General features: G+C 42.0%; 2 protein-coding genes across 11 annotated transcripts in view; one reads left to right on the plus strand and one right to left on the minus strand.

The window, feature by feature from the left end:
• The window catches only part of AOAH (acyloxyacyl hydrolase), a 94,144-nt gene extending 89,789 nt beyond the window's left edge, over positions 1 to 4,355 (plus strand). For all 7 annotated transcript variants that reach the window (XM_083407076.1, XM_083407080.1, XM_083407081.1 and 4 more), the window contains one exon: positions 4,217 to 4,355. In XM_083407076.1, the coding sequence (XP_083263202.1) occupies positions 4,217 to 4,345 (129 nt within the window). In that variant the 3' untranslated portion in view covers positions 4,346 to 4,355. The remainder of the gene's footprint in view (positions 1 to 4,216) is intronic.
• A 3,615-nt stretch (positions 4,356 to 7,970) lies between these two features.
• The window catches only part of ANLN (anillin, actin binding protein), a 495,425-nt gene continuing 491,392 nt past the window's right edge, over positions 7,971 to 12,003 (minus strand). For all 4 annotated transcript variants that reach the window (XM_083407017.1, XM_083407016.1, XM_083407015.1 and 1 more), the window contains 3 exons: positions 11,790 to 11,897; positions 11,261 to 11,433; positions 7,971 to 10,413 (listed from right to left, as the gene is read on the minus strand). In XM_083407017.1, the coding sequence (XP_083263143.1) occupies positions 10,290 to 10,413; positions 11,261 to 11,433; positions 11,790 to 11,897 (405 nt within the window). In that variant the 3' untranslated portion in view covers positions 7,971 to 10,289. The remainder of the gene's footprint in view (positions 10,414 to 11,260; positions 11,434 to 11,789; positions 11,898 to 12,003) is intronic.

Genomic DNA, 12,003 nt, shown 5'->3' on the forward strand with positions numbered 1-12,003 from the left:
CCATTATTTCATTTTGTATATGACTATACACATCTGTTGGACGCGGGTGGTGCTGTGGTCTAAACCACAGAGCCTAGGGCTTGCTGATCGGAAGGTCGGCGGTTCGAATCCCCGTCATGGGGCGAGCTCCCATTGTTCGGTCCCAGCTCCTGCCCACCTAGCAGTTCAAAAGCACATCAAAGTGCAAGTAGATAAATAGGTTCTGGCAGGAAGGTAAACAGCGTTTCCGTGTGCTGCTCTGGTTCGCCAGAAGCGGCTTAGTCCTGCTGGCCACATGACCCGGAAGCTGTACGCCGGCTCCCTCGACCAATAAAGATGAGCACCGCAACCCCAGAATCGTCCGCAACTGGACCTAACGGTCAGGGGTACCTTTACGTTTATACATATCCCTTATGCCCAATTGATGGCTCTGGTAAATAAGACCCTCCCTGGAGCCCAAAGAGGACATCGGTGAGGGTGGGAAAAGCCCCCAAAATGGCCGGAGACGCAGCGGAGCTTTGTTTACGCTGCTCAGTCTCCTCTCTTAACAGCTAATGTGTGGGGTGGCGCAGCAGCAGCATGTTCCTCCAGTGCTTCAGTTTTAGTTGTGGATATTTTTGGATTCTGTATTTTTGGTATGGATTGAAGGGAGAGCGGCAGAGAGGGCGTTTAGAGACTGCTTCCCACTTTACGCGATTTCACTCGTGCATGCAGGGGCCCGGAATGTAACCCCTATGAAATTAGCACCTGCATACAACGTATAAGCAATTGGAACAATGTATGATTGGTTATCAGATGGGACACGGGTGGCACTGTGGGTTAAACCACAGAGCCTAGGGCTTGCCGATCAGAAGGTCAGCGGTTTGAATCCCCGCGACGGGGTGAGCTCCCGTTGCTCGGTCACTGCTCCTGCCAACCTAGCAGTTCGAAAGCACATCAAAGTGCAAGTAGATAAATAGACACCGCTCCGGTGGGAAGGTAAATGGCATTTCCATGCGCTGCTCTGGTTCGCCAGAAGCGGCTTAGTCATGCTGGCCACATGACCCGGAAGCTGTACGCCTGCTCCCTCGGCCAATAAAGCGAGATGAGCGCCGCAACCCCAGAGTCATCCGCGACTGGATCTAATGGTCAGGGGTCCCTTTACCTTTTTATGATTGGTTATTATTGCTATTGGGAGGGAGAAAGCAAGACTCACAAATCTGGGTCTGCATAAGTGGTTCCTGTATTCCGATATATGACATGAGATCCCACTTTGTGCAAGCAGCTCCATCTCGGCTCACAGTAAGTGTGAAAGGTTCGTCTGTGTCAGAATAAATAAATGGTCTTGTGCACTGATGCCATTCAAAGGTTGAGTGAAATTTTCAGAACCACTTGGCATCTAGGAGAAAATAAACCTGCTGTTCCGTAAATTATGCCTAGAAATCCCATTCTTAATACTGTCCTTTGATGGATTGCTTTTAGATATGGGACTTATTTGCAAGATTGTACAGCCTTCTCCCCCCAGCCCACCTGTTGGGTTGGGTTTTTTTTACAAAATAAATATTTCCCTTTTTTTAATAGCCTCATCCTTTTCTTCCTTAACCCTCAAATCTAAGCTACAGGGAGGCTGAGTAACTGAGCAGCTTCAAGGGCAGTGCTGGCTTTGAGGGCTTGATTGCTGACATAGCCATGCATTTCAGCACAACCGAATAAAGCAAAATGTTTATATGCTTCAGAAAGCTCTAAGGCAATACACCCGGCTCAAGCGGACCAGTCTGACTTTATTCTGAGAATTATAATCACTTTATAAGGATAGGAGAACACAGCTGGAGGGCCACACTGGACCTTTTCCTTCCAAATGACAAAATGTGTTTGTCAGAAAACCCCGACGCTGGAAAAATTCATGTGGTGATTTACATATTTTAAAAGACTGAGCTGAAAAGAAGCACTTATCTAACTCTGTGAACCTGGAAGAGCATTTAATTAGTCATATAGGCAGCTCTATGGTAGGGCGGAAATGGAGCTAGCAGCATTTCAGCTTAACTTGGGAAGGGAAAGTAAGAATTATGTAGAGGGTGAAGTTTCTGTTGACATGTTAGCACATTTTTAAAGAAAACTGTGCTGTGAATTTCAGTGGTCCTTCTTTTGTTGTTAACTGTTTGTTCACTGAGCATCTCAGGTTGCCACACCAGAGTTTATACCATGGGTAGGCAACCTAAGGCCCGGGGGCCGGATCCGGCCCAATCGCCTTCTAAATCCAGCCCGCGGATGGTCCAGGAATCAGCGTGTTTTTACATAAGTAGAATGTGTCCTTTTATTTAAAATGCATCTCTGGGCTATTTGTGGGGAATAGGAATTCATTTATTCCCCCCCCCCAAAAAAAAATATAGTCCGGCCCCCCACAAGGTCTGAGGGACAGTCGACCGGCCCCTTGCTGAAAGTTTGCTGACCCCTGGTTAATAATAATAATAATAATAATAATAATAATAATAATAATAATTTATTATTTGTACCCCGCCCATCTGGCTGGGTTTCCCCAGCCACTCTGGGCGCTTCCAACAAAGATGAAAAATACACTAAAATGTCACATATTAAAAACTTCCCTCAGTTGCTTGAGGGAAATCACCTTCTTAAAGCATCTTCTTTATACTTTGAGCCACCCAAATGGCTACATTTGTTGAGTAGCTGGAAGCCAAGATTAACCAAATTAATGGAAATTGGTCTCTTCATAGAGTAGATTCCTATATGTGTTTACTAATAGGTAAGTTCCTTTGGACTTACTCTCAGGTAAACATGCTTGTAATTGCAGTCTTAAGAGGTGAGGCTAAATCTGTTAAGGCAAAAATAGCTATTTGTGATGTATATTTTTCAAATACAAGAAAGGGAGATGTTTATTTACCAATGGTGGGAAAGAGATTGAAATACCATGTAGTCCATTTAATGTGACTTTTCCACCTACACAGGGGACAATGCATCCGTGAGATAAAATTATATTGTCCTATTACACAATAATTGATTTTGCTAGAATTATACCTGTTTAGTGGTTACTTATAGCTCCCAAACAAATGCACCTGCGACAAAATTAGCACTCCTCATAAAGAAAAGATGCACATATGTTGGTTTTGCCTCCTGCCACAAAAATCTCCTGGAGTTTAAGACATGAAATCTGTTTAGGATCACTAAAAACTATGTCTTAAAGGTGCATTGTACAGTTTCTGTGTGTCATTGATGTAAGCGGGCTTTCTTATTAATTTTAGTCACATAGTCATTGAAGTCCCAGCGAAATTCTGAGATGAAAGTAGATCAACCTTAATATAGCAAAAATGAAAGGTTACAACAACAACAACAAATTTATTTATTACGGCCATAGGCCCATACAAGAAAAAACATAAATAACAACTTGTGCACGTGGGGAAAAAAGAAAGAAAAAAAAAAAAATAGGGAAGGGAACAAAAAAAGAAAAAAACAGCCGCTAAAACACCGCTATAACAATAAAATACTATAAGATAAAATGGCATCCTACGCCTTAATTAGCTTGTAGTGCTCCTTGGCGTCGCTTTTGGGTAAGGACCGCGACCAGGAACCTAGCCACTTTCAGGGTCGTATGGGTATCCTTATCCTGCAAGATTTGGGCAAGGTGGAATGTTGGAGGGGTACCCGCTAGTTTCTGTATGATTGATCCCAGCAGATTTGCTCGTAACACATTGAACAAGGGGCAAGAAAACATAATGTGCTGGAGCGACTCCGGCGTCACCTTATCACATTCGCACATGGCGGGGACTTGGCCCTTTGAGAATCTATGTCTCAGGACATTGGAGGTTAAAATTGTGGGTCAAACACATCAGGTAAAAACATATATTAGCTAGATAGGAGAGTCTGTTGTAAAAGGCATGCTAGGCAGGGACTAATTTTCCTTTCAAACCAATTTTGCACTCTGAACGCGCTGAAAACTTGGTTTGCATTGTTCCTGTAGTAGCCAAACAAATCTAAGGAAACAGGCATTTCGTAAACATGAGATCCACTGAGCAATGTGCAGCCCATAATGTTATAGTTACAGAAATCTCCATGAACCAGGGACTGTTAAGTATTAAATTTCATGGCCATGTTAGTGGCGCCAAGTTTTGTTTTTACTGGCCACATTTTTGTGCCACAACTAGCAATGTGGCACAAAATGTGCCCAAATCTAGCACATGAAGCTCTTCCTTGCATGGGACAAAAGTGATGTACTAACTTGCCCCTTTGTTTTGACTGCTTCCAGGTTGTTTCTGCCCTGGGAGCAAGAATCATCTGGAAGAAGATACTTCATGAATGGCCTCATGTTCTTGGAAAAGAAAATCCATCCAACGACGAGATTGTAGCAGTGTTCAAAGATCAAGGAGGCCACTGATTTCAGCATGCTAAATACAGTGGTACCTCAGGTTAGGTACTTAATTTGTTCCGGAGGTCCGTACTTAACCTGAAACTGTTCTTAACCTGAAGCACCACTTTAGCTAATGGGGCCTCCCACTGCCACCATGCCGCTGCTGCGTGATTTCTGTTCTCATCCTGAAGCAAAGTTCTTAACCCGAGGTACTATTTCTGGGTTAGCGGAGTCTGTAACCTGAAGCGTATGTAACCCGAGGTACCACTGTACATTGGCATCTCACCATTCAGAATAAAGAACACCTTTCCCAACAAACCAAGCTAACCTTTGGGATAAGGTAAAGGTAAGGGGACCCCTGACCATTAGGTCCAGTTGTGACCGACTCTGAGGTTATGACGCTCATCTCGCTTTATTGGCCGAGGGAGCCGGCGTTTGTCCGCAGACAGCTTCCGGTCATGTGGTCAGCATGACTAAGCCGCTTCTGGCGAACCAGAGCAGCACACGGAAACACTGTTTACCTTCCCGCTGGAGCGGTACCTATTTATCTACTTGCGCTTTGACGTGCTTTCAAACTGCTAGGTTGGCAGGAGCAGGGACCGAGCAACGGGAGCTCACCCCGTCGCAGGGATTCGAACCGCCGACCTTCTGATCGGCAAGTCTTAGGCTCTGTGGTTTAACCCACACCGCCACCTGCGTCCCGACTTTGGGATGCTGGAACATAAAAGGCTGATGGATGCAAATACAGTGGTACCTCGGGTTACATACGCTTCAGGTTACAGACTCCGCTAACCCAGAAATAGTGCTTCAGGTTAAGAACTTTGCTTTAGGATGAGAACAGAAATCATGCTCCGGCGGCGCAGCAGCAGCAGGAGGCCCCATTAGCTAAAGTGGTGCTTCAGGTTAAGAACAGTTTCAGGTTAAGTACGGACCTCCGGAACAAAATTAAGTACTTAACCCGAGGTACCACTGTAGTTCTTTATCAACTATCTGGCAGCCGAATGGAAAGCTGAATGCACCAGTGGTAAAATTTTACTTATGTATAGATGTGGAATCTCATAGGAGACTGCTTTTATGCAAGGTTTTTCACCCATTTGTCCCATCAATCTACCAAGCCTCTTCAGGTCAATTTGTTACCGATACACATTAAATCTAATTGGAATTCTCTATTTATAGTGTATTCAAAAATTCTGCTAGATATTGATTTTTTCTTCTTTATTTGAATAAAACATCTGGATGGGTCACTAAAATGAGTATTTGCCCTTCTTTTATTTTCTACGAGCTCATATCACATAGAGCTCTTAAAGGTCCCCCAATGTAAAGCTGTGCTCATTGAGTTTCTTTGGCTAAATTTCCTTTAATGTTAACTACCGTATTTTTCTCTCTATAACACTCACATTTTTTCTCCTAAAAAGTAAGGGGAAATGTCTGTGCGTGTTATTGAGTGAATGTGTGGTCCCTGGAGCCCACTGGCCCGAGTACAGGGGCAAAAATCAGATCGCGGAGGAGGGAAGGCTAAAGAGAGGCGGTTGCTGCTTTCCTGCATTCTGCCTCAGGGTCTTACTGTCCACCCTCTTCTGTTTTCGGTTGCTGTGTTTGCTCAAACGCAACAAAGAGAGGGGATATCCCCTGCCCTCCTGGCAAGCAGAGGGGAAAGGAAAGGATCGCGTCCTTCCTTCTAATTCCTTCCTAGTCACACTGCGCGCAGGCTCCAGCCCACCCGGCTCAGGTTCCGTCGGCTAGGAGCGCAGCCGACAGCCACCACCTCCTCCTCCCCGTGCTCCGCTGCTGCTGCGTCCAGCATCGCAGACAGCCGGAAAATGCAGGTGGGAGAGAAAGAGAGAGAGAGTGTGCTGCCTTGGGTGGGTGGGTGGAAACTTTTGCCTTCCTTTCCTCCCTCCCTTTAAACCCCTCTCCTGCATTGTTAGCCAGCTGCTTCTCCACATGCAGGAGAAACATGCAGGTGGGAGAGAGGGGGGGGGCTGGTTTGGGTGGGTGGGGGAAAACTTTTGCCTTCCTTTCCTCCCTCCCGTTAAACCCCTCTCCTGCATTCTTAGCCATCTCGAGCTCCTTGTCCCTTCTGTGTTTTTCCTTCCCTCCCCACTTAAAACGTGGTTACAAAGCACGGATCCACATGGATCCTCAGGATCTTTGCATCGGGTCACCCCAAATTCACCATCAGATCACATTACATGTCCATGGCTGCAGCCTGCACCAAAAAAATCACACACCCACTGTTGCCTGGGGCCACAATGGTGCAAAAACGTGGTTACAAAGCATGGCTCCACATGGATCCTCAGGATCTTTGCATTGGGCTACCCCAAACTCACCGTCAAATCACATGTCTGTGGCCATAGCATGAAGCACAAAAATGATACATTCACTGTTTCATTCAGAATTTTTTCCCCTTGTTTTCCTCCTCTAAAAACTATGTGCGTGTTATGGTCAGGTCCGTGTTATCGAGCGAAAAATATGGTATTTTTTAAAAAAATACTACTGCTGAACTATTGTCAAAGTTCAAATAATATAAGATAATTTGCTGGCTTTTCTTTTTTCTCCATTTGAGAATACCTCTGAATTTGTAATTGCTTTGGGTACTTTTAGTTTTATCTTTATTTGCTTGCTGAACTGCTTCTTTGTATAAACTCCTTCCTTTGCTTATTGTTTAATTTACAGTCTTTCCATATTCACAGTAGAATATATGTGATTTCCATATTCCCCTAATTTTCATTTAAGAGATCCTCAAGTATACCATTAAGTTTCATATCCAATTTCTGGTCTGTATTCTCCAGCTACCCCTCTAATTTCCCATCCTGATCTTCAACTTCATCCTTAATTAATTGTACATTAACTGAAGGTAAAATCCCAGTCACGGAGTGAAGCAACAATATTAATACTTCCAGAACCAGGCAAAGAGCTATCTTTACTCATATTTTCTGTTCCTGTATCGTTACTGAACTGCAACTATGTTTTTTGCAATCACATTAGGTTTAAGCTTTGATCATGGGGTGCAAATATGGTTAAATAAGGATTTCTTAAAAGAACAGTGTGTAGTATCTGGAGAATGGTAAATGCTAAAGATTATGTAAATTGGAAAAGGCTGGTTTCAACCATTGTTTATATAGATTTGGAAAGCTTTTAACAAAATGGAATGGCTTTACTTTCTTCATGTTTTATAGACTTTTGGGTCTGGAGGTAAATGTATAGATTTGATCTAGTTAATATATAATTCAGCTGTGCATTTTTTAGTGAATCAAGAGTATCCCCTGAATTTCATTTAGAAAAGTAGCAGATAAGGACGCCTGCTGTAGCCTTATCTTTTTAATTTACAAGCAAGAAAAATCTAATCTTATATAAAAAGCCCAAAGGAGTTACTAGGAACAAAAGGCTGTCTTGGGTGAGACAGGGAAAGAACTGGATAAGCCATGGGCCACAGGGCTGGTGAAAAGTCTATTACGGTACATGTTTCTTTTATTCAGGGCTGATTAAAAACTCCCAGTATGCTGGGTTATGTCCATCCAACTGGGAAACTTAATTTCTTCCTTTCCTTTCTGTGTGAATCCATGAGACCTGAAACTTTGTTCATATGATTAGTACAACAGATTAAGTAAAGTATGTAAGTATGAATACACTGAATAACAGGCAGAAGGAATCATGAGCAGTTAGCTTTATTTTAGAAATAAAGTATAAATGCATAACAAAATATCCTTAAAATTCATGGGGATAAAGATTATCATGTATATTATATGGTACAGCACATGCCTGCAAAGGTTTTACAGTTTAGTGCTATTTCATGAAGTTTTTGAATAGGGATTATTTATGAAAGACTTGTGGATAAATTTCCTAATCAATTCCTTATTGAAATAACAGTCAATTTTTAAGTAAATCCATCATACTCAGGATTTTATGCATATTCAAATTGGAGTTAATTCAAACATGTTGTCACTTTCCCCTTTGAATTGCTTCTAAGACTCATCAGCGTCTGTCTGAGCTTGTATACATATATAAAGTTAAATCAGTAGGACGCGAGTTCCATTATTGTCGTGTTAAAGGTCTTAATCAAATGCTATTTGCCTCACATGCAGCTGGCTGGTTTTTGTTTTTTAAAAAATGAATGAATGCAGTGCTATTTATTATAGCTGAAATTGTTTGCTGAATTAATTTTCTTCTGAATTGACCAGGAAGTGATTTGCCACTTCATCATCTTGTTTTCCAATAATGTTCTCGACTAGAGTCTTGCTGCTTTTCCAAGGCTGCAACATTATTGGGGAGGACCCAGCTGTCATCTTCAGAATATTTGTCCCCCTCTTCTTCCCAAGGTCTGGTCAATATATTTAGTGAGGTGAGGCTTGCTGCAAATGTGTCACATAAACCTATGACCATGCTGTGCTAAACATACAAAATCTCATCTGATACTGTAAACTAAGCAGATCTCAGTTAGCAAGCACCACATCCTTGCCAATATATTTTTTATTTTACTCTTGTAGCTATTTACTTCCGTTTCTTCTTTCACACAGTTTATTTGCAACACATTCTACTTACTCTACTTTTCCGTGTACTCTCACAAATCTATAACTGTTCTTCCTTACATAACAAATTGCTTACTAGCTTGTTCTGCAAGTTTCACCAGCATAAATCAGCACTGGGTTCCTATGAAGTGCATTCACAAAACCCATCTGAGTGTAACACTGCAGCCAGAATAGAATCATATTGGGCATTATTTTGGGAAAGGCTTATTAGTCTAGATTTTCAGTTCCGTGCTCTGGAACCAAACCCACATTTTTTTTTCAGCATTGTAAGACAACCCTCATTGGCAGGCACTCCCCCTTTGGAGACATTTAAGGGTTTTTTAATGGGGAAGAGTTCAAGAACATCAGAAAAAGTAGGTATTTAAAGTGATAATACAAAATATGCTGTGGGGGGGGGGGAGAATGTTAGTGTTCAACTTAAAGCCATAGCAATTTAGAGGAAGTACCCTATTGCTGCTATCTAAAAATGCATGCAGCAGTAATATAGCATTGTGACACCAAGTGGAAAGCATTTGTGACCCCCGCGCATTTGCTGTTTAAGTGAGCAGCCTTAACATTGTGCTCATCGGCTGAAGTTGGTTTCTCAGAAATATTACTTTGCATATTGCAACTCTGCAGCAGCTAAATGAAATTCATCTTACTCTCCTAGTGCTCAGATCAGTGAAAGTTTTTAATTCATTCAAACTAGGAAATGCATGAAAATGGCTAGATATATAAGAGTAAATAAAGGTTTGTTTTTTAAAGCAGCTTCAAGAAAACTACATACATGTTTTCTAAGAAAATGTGCAATGTACTTCATAATTGATCATAGCTGTAAACCATACACCATTTTTTTCTTTTTAACCTCATTATTTCTATTGGGTTCTATGACTATTCTATGGTGTTCTTGAGACAGACACTTTTTGCAAGTGCCAAGTATTCAGAACATTAAACACAATGGGGTGTTTTACTTTTTAACTTCCTAATTAGGTGAAAAACACCTTTATAAATAAATCATTGAAGTTCCTGCTTCAGCTTCCCACTAAAGCTAAACAACTTCTGAGGCATCCTTCTTAGGAGAAACATGCACACTGATAAAGCTCTAAGGTTTTTTTCCTCCTGTGCTGATTTTTTTTCAGTTCCTGAAATAAACTGAGCTCTGATCAATTAAAATAAACTGGTACTTTAATTGTGTACTGCACTACATATTTCAAGAAATATTATATATAAAAAGTATTTAGCACAGCCAAATAGAGCTTAAAAACACAGCTACTACCATACTCCAATCCTAGAAGAGTTAGAACTCTGAGTGCAGCAAGGAGCCTAATATAACACCACCTCTCCTTCCAGATTTTAAAGCATGAAGTGTAATGAATAATCCCAAGGGACCTCATAAAAAAGTCTACATTAAGAGCACAGCATGTGGCTTGAAGCAAGCTCCCATGAGAAATCTTCCCTGCAGCTCAAGGTTTGCCAATAGGCACATAGCAAGCATCGGGCTGCCACATGCGAAGGTCAATAAGAACTTGGTTGAGTTTTTGCATCCACAGATTACGCTCTTCTTTAGTATCAGCCGATAACCAGTTCCTTTAAAAAAATGAAATGAAATAGTAAGCATTAATATTGACCGATAGGCCTTTCTCATACAAGGATAAAGTGGGACAGTTTCATTACCAAATACATTATTCTCTAGAAGTACCTTATAACCGTGCAATAAGATCCAAAACAATAGTACAGTGGTACCTCGGGTTAAGAACTTAATTCGTTCTGGAGGTGTTCTTAACCTGAAACAGTTCTTAACCTGAAGCACCACTTTAGGCTAATGGGGCCTCCTGCTGCCGCTGCGCCACCGCTGCACAATTTCTGTTCTCATCCTGAAGCAAAGTTCTTAAGCCGAGGTAATATTTCTGGGTTAGTGGAGTCTCTAACCTGAAAAGTATGTAACCTGAGGTACCACTGTAATAGCAGAATTCCCAAATCAGCCTCATGATTGGATGAAGAATGCAGATATCATACCTGCTGTCCAAGTAAAGGAATCCAAACTAATTGGAAATGAAGAAGTAATATGCCCTGATCTTAGGAAAATAGTAAACTTAGGCCAGCCTCCCTGAAGCTGGTGCCTTCCAATGCCCATCAGCCCTAGGTAGCATGGCCCAATGGTCAAGGATGGCAGGAGGGCACTGGGTTTGAGAAGGCTGCCCTAAGGCATTGTTGATTGTTAGCATGCCACAATCAGTGCTGCACAAAGCATAACAGCAGGGGCCCAATATCTTCTGCAAGACCAAGACACCCACGTTATGGGATATGGTTTAATGGACACTTGCACTAAAATAAATTGGTTTAATATTTAAGGTGTTTCAAGACTTGGCTTTGCACCAACAGACTAACATTACTACCCATCCAGAAAAGATTAAAATCAAGCAAGTTAACTTACTTGGTAACACAGAGCGTGTCTTTGCATTGACTGACTAGTGTTTCCTTGTCATCCTCTCTCTGAGGCCTAACCGTAATGAGCTCAAAAGTGTTCGGCCGAGCACAGAACTCTCTGTTAGCTGGTTCGATCTGACGATTAGTGCAGTTCGCCAGGTTTATTGAACCCATAGGATGCTGAAAGGAAAAGAAAAAAACCCAAGTGTTCACAGCACAGAGAAATAAGGAATTTAAATATAGCATTTCAGTCTCCGCCTCAGTGTGGAGGATTTAATTCCTGAAAAGGTGCCCATAGCTGCCTCTGAAAGCTGCACAGGAAGATGTGATGTCATTCACACCACTTAATCTTTTTAAGAAATGTTATAGAGCAGGTCTAGACACAAAGCAATGCTGCTACAGCAACACATGGATGCACCCTGAATTACAGCAGCTGAAGTAAAGCCTGACAAAAAGGTCTCAATGTTGCAGAACTTCAGGCTAGAACAAAATCTAGACAGCCTCTAGCTTAAGTACTTTTTAGCACAAATAATCACCTTTCGTTTTTCGTCATCCGGGTAAGTCCAGTAAGAGATGCAGTTTCCAGAAAGAGCGCACCAGCGCCGATGCCAGGCCCCAAAGCCACTAACATCTTCGAACATAGTCTGGAGAGAGAAAGATCGCTGAACACCAAGGCTATTCCGACACATTTCTTCACAAGTTAAGTCCAACAGGTTTCCTTGAATTTTTAGCAACTGAAAACACTACACT

Source organism: Podarcis tiliguerta, assembly GCF_965153285.1.
Source record: "Podarcis tiliguerta genome assembly, chromosome: 12".
Classification (NCBI taxonomy): domain Eukaryota; kingdom Metazoa; phylum Chordata; class Lepidosauria; order Squamata; family Lacertidae; genus Podarcis; species Podarcis tiliguerta.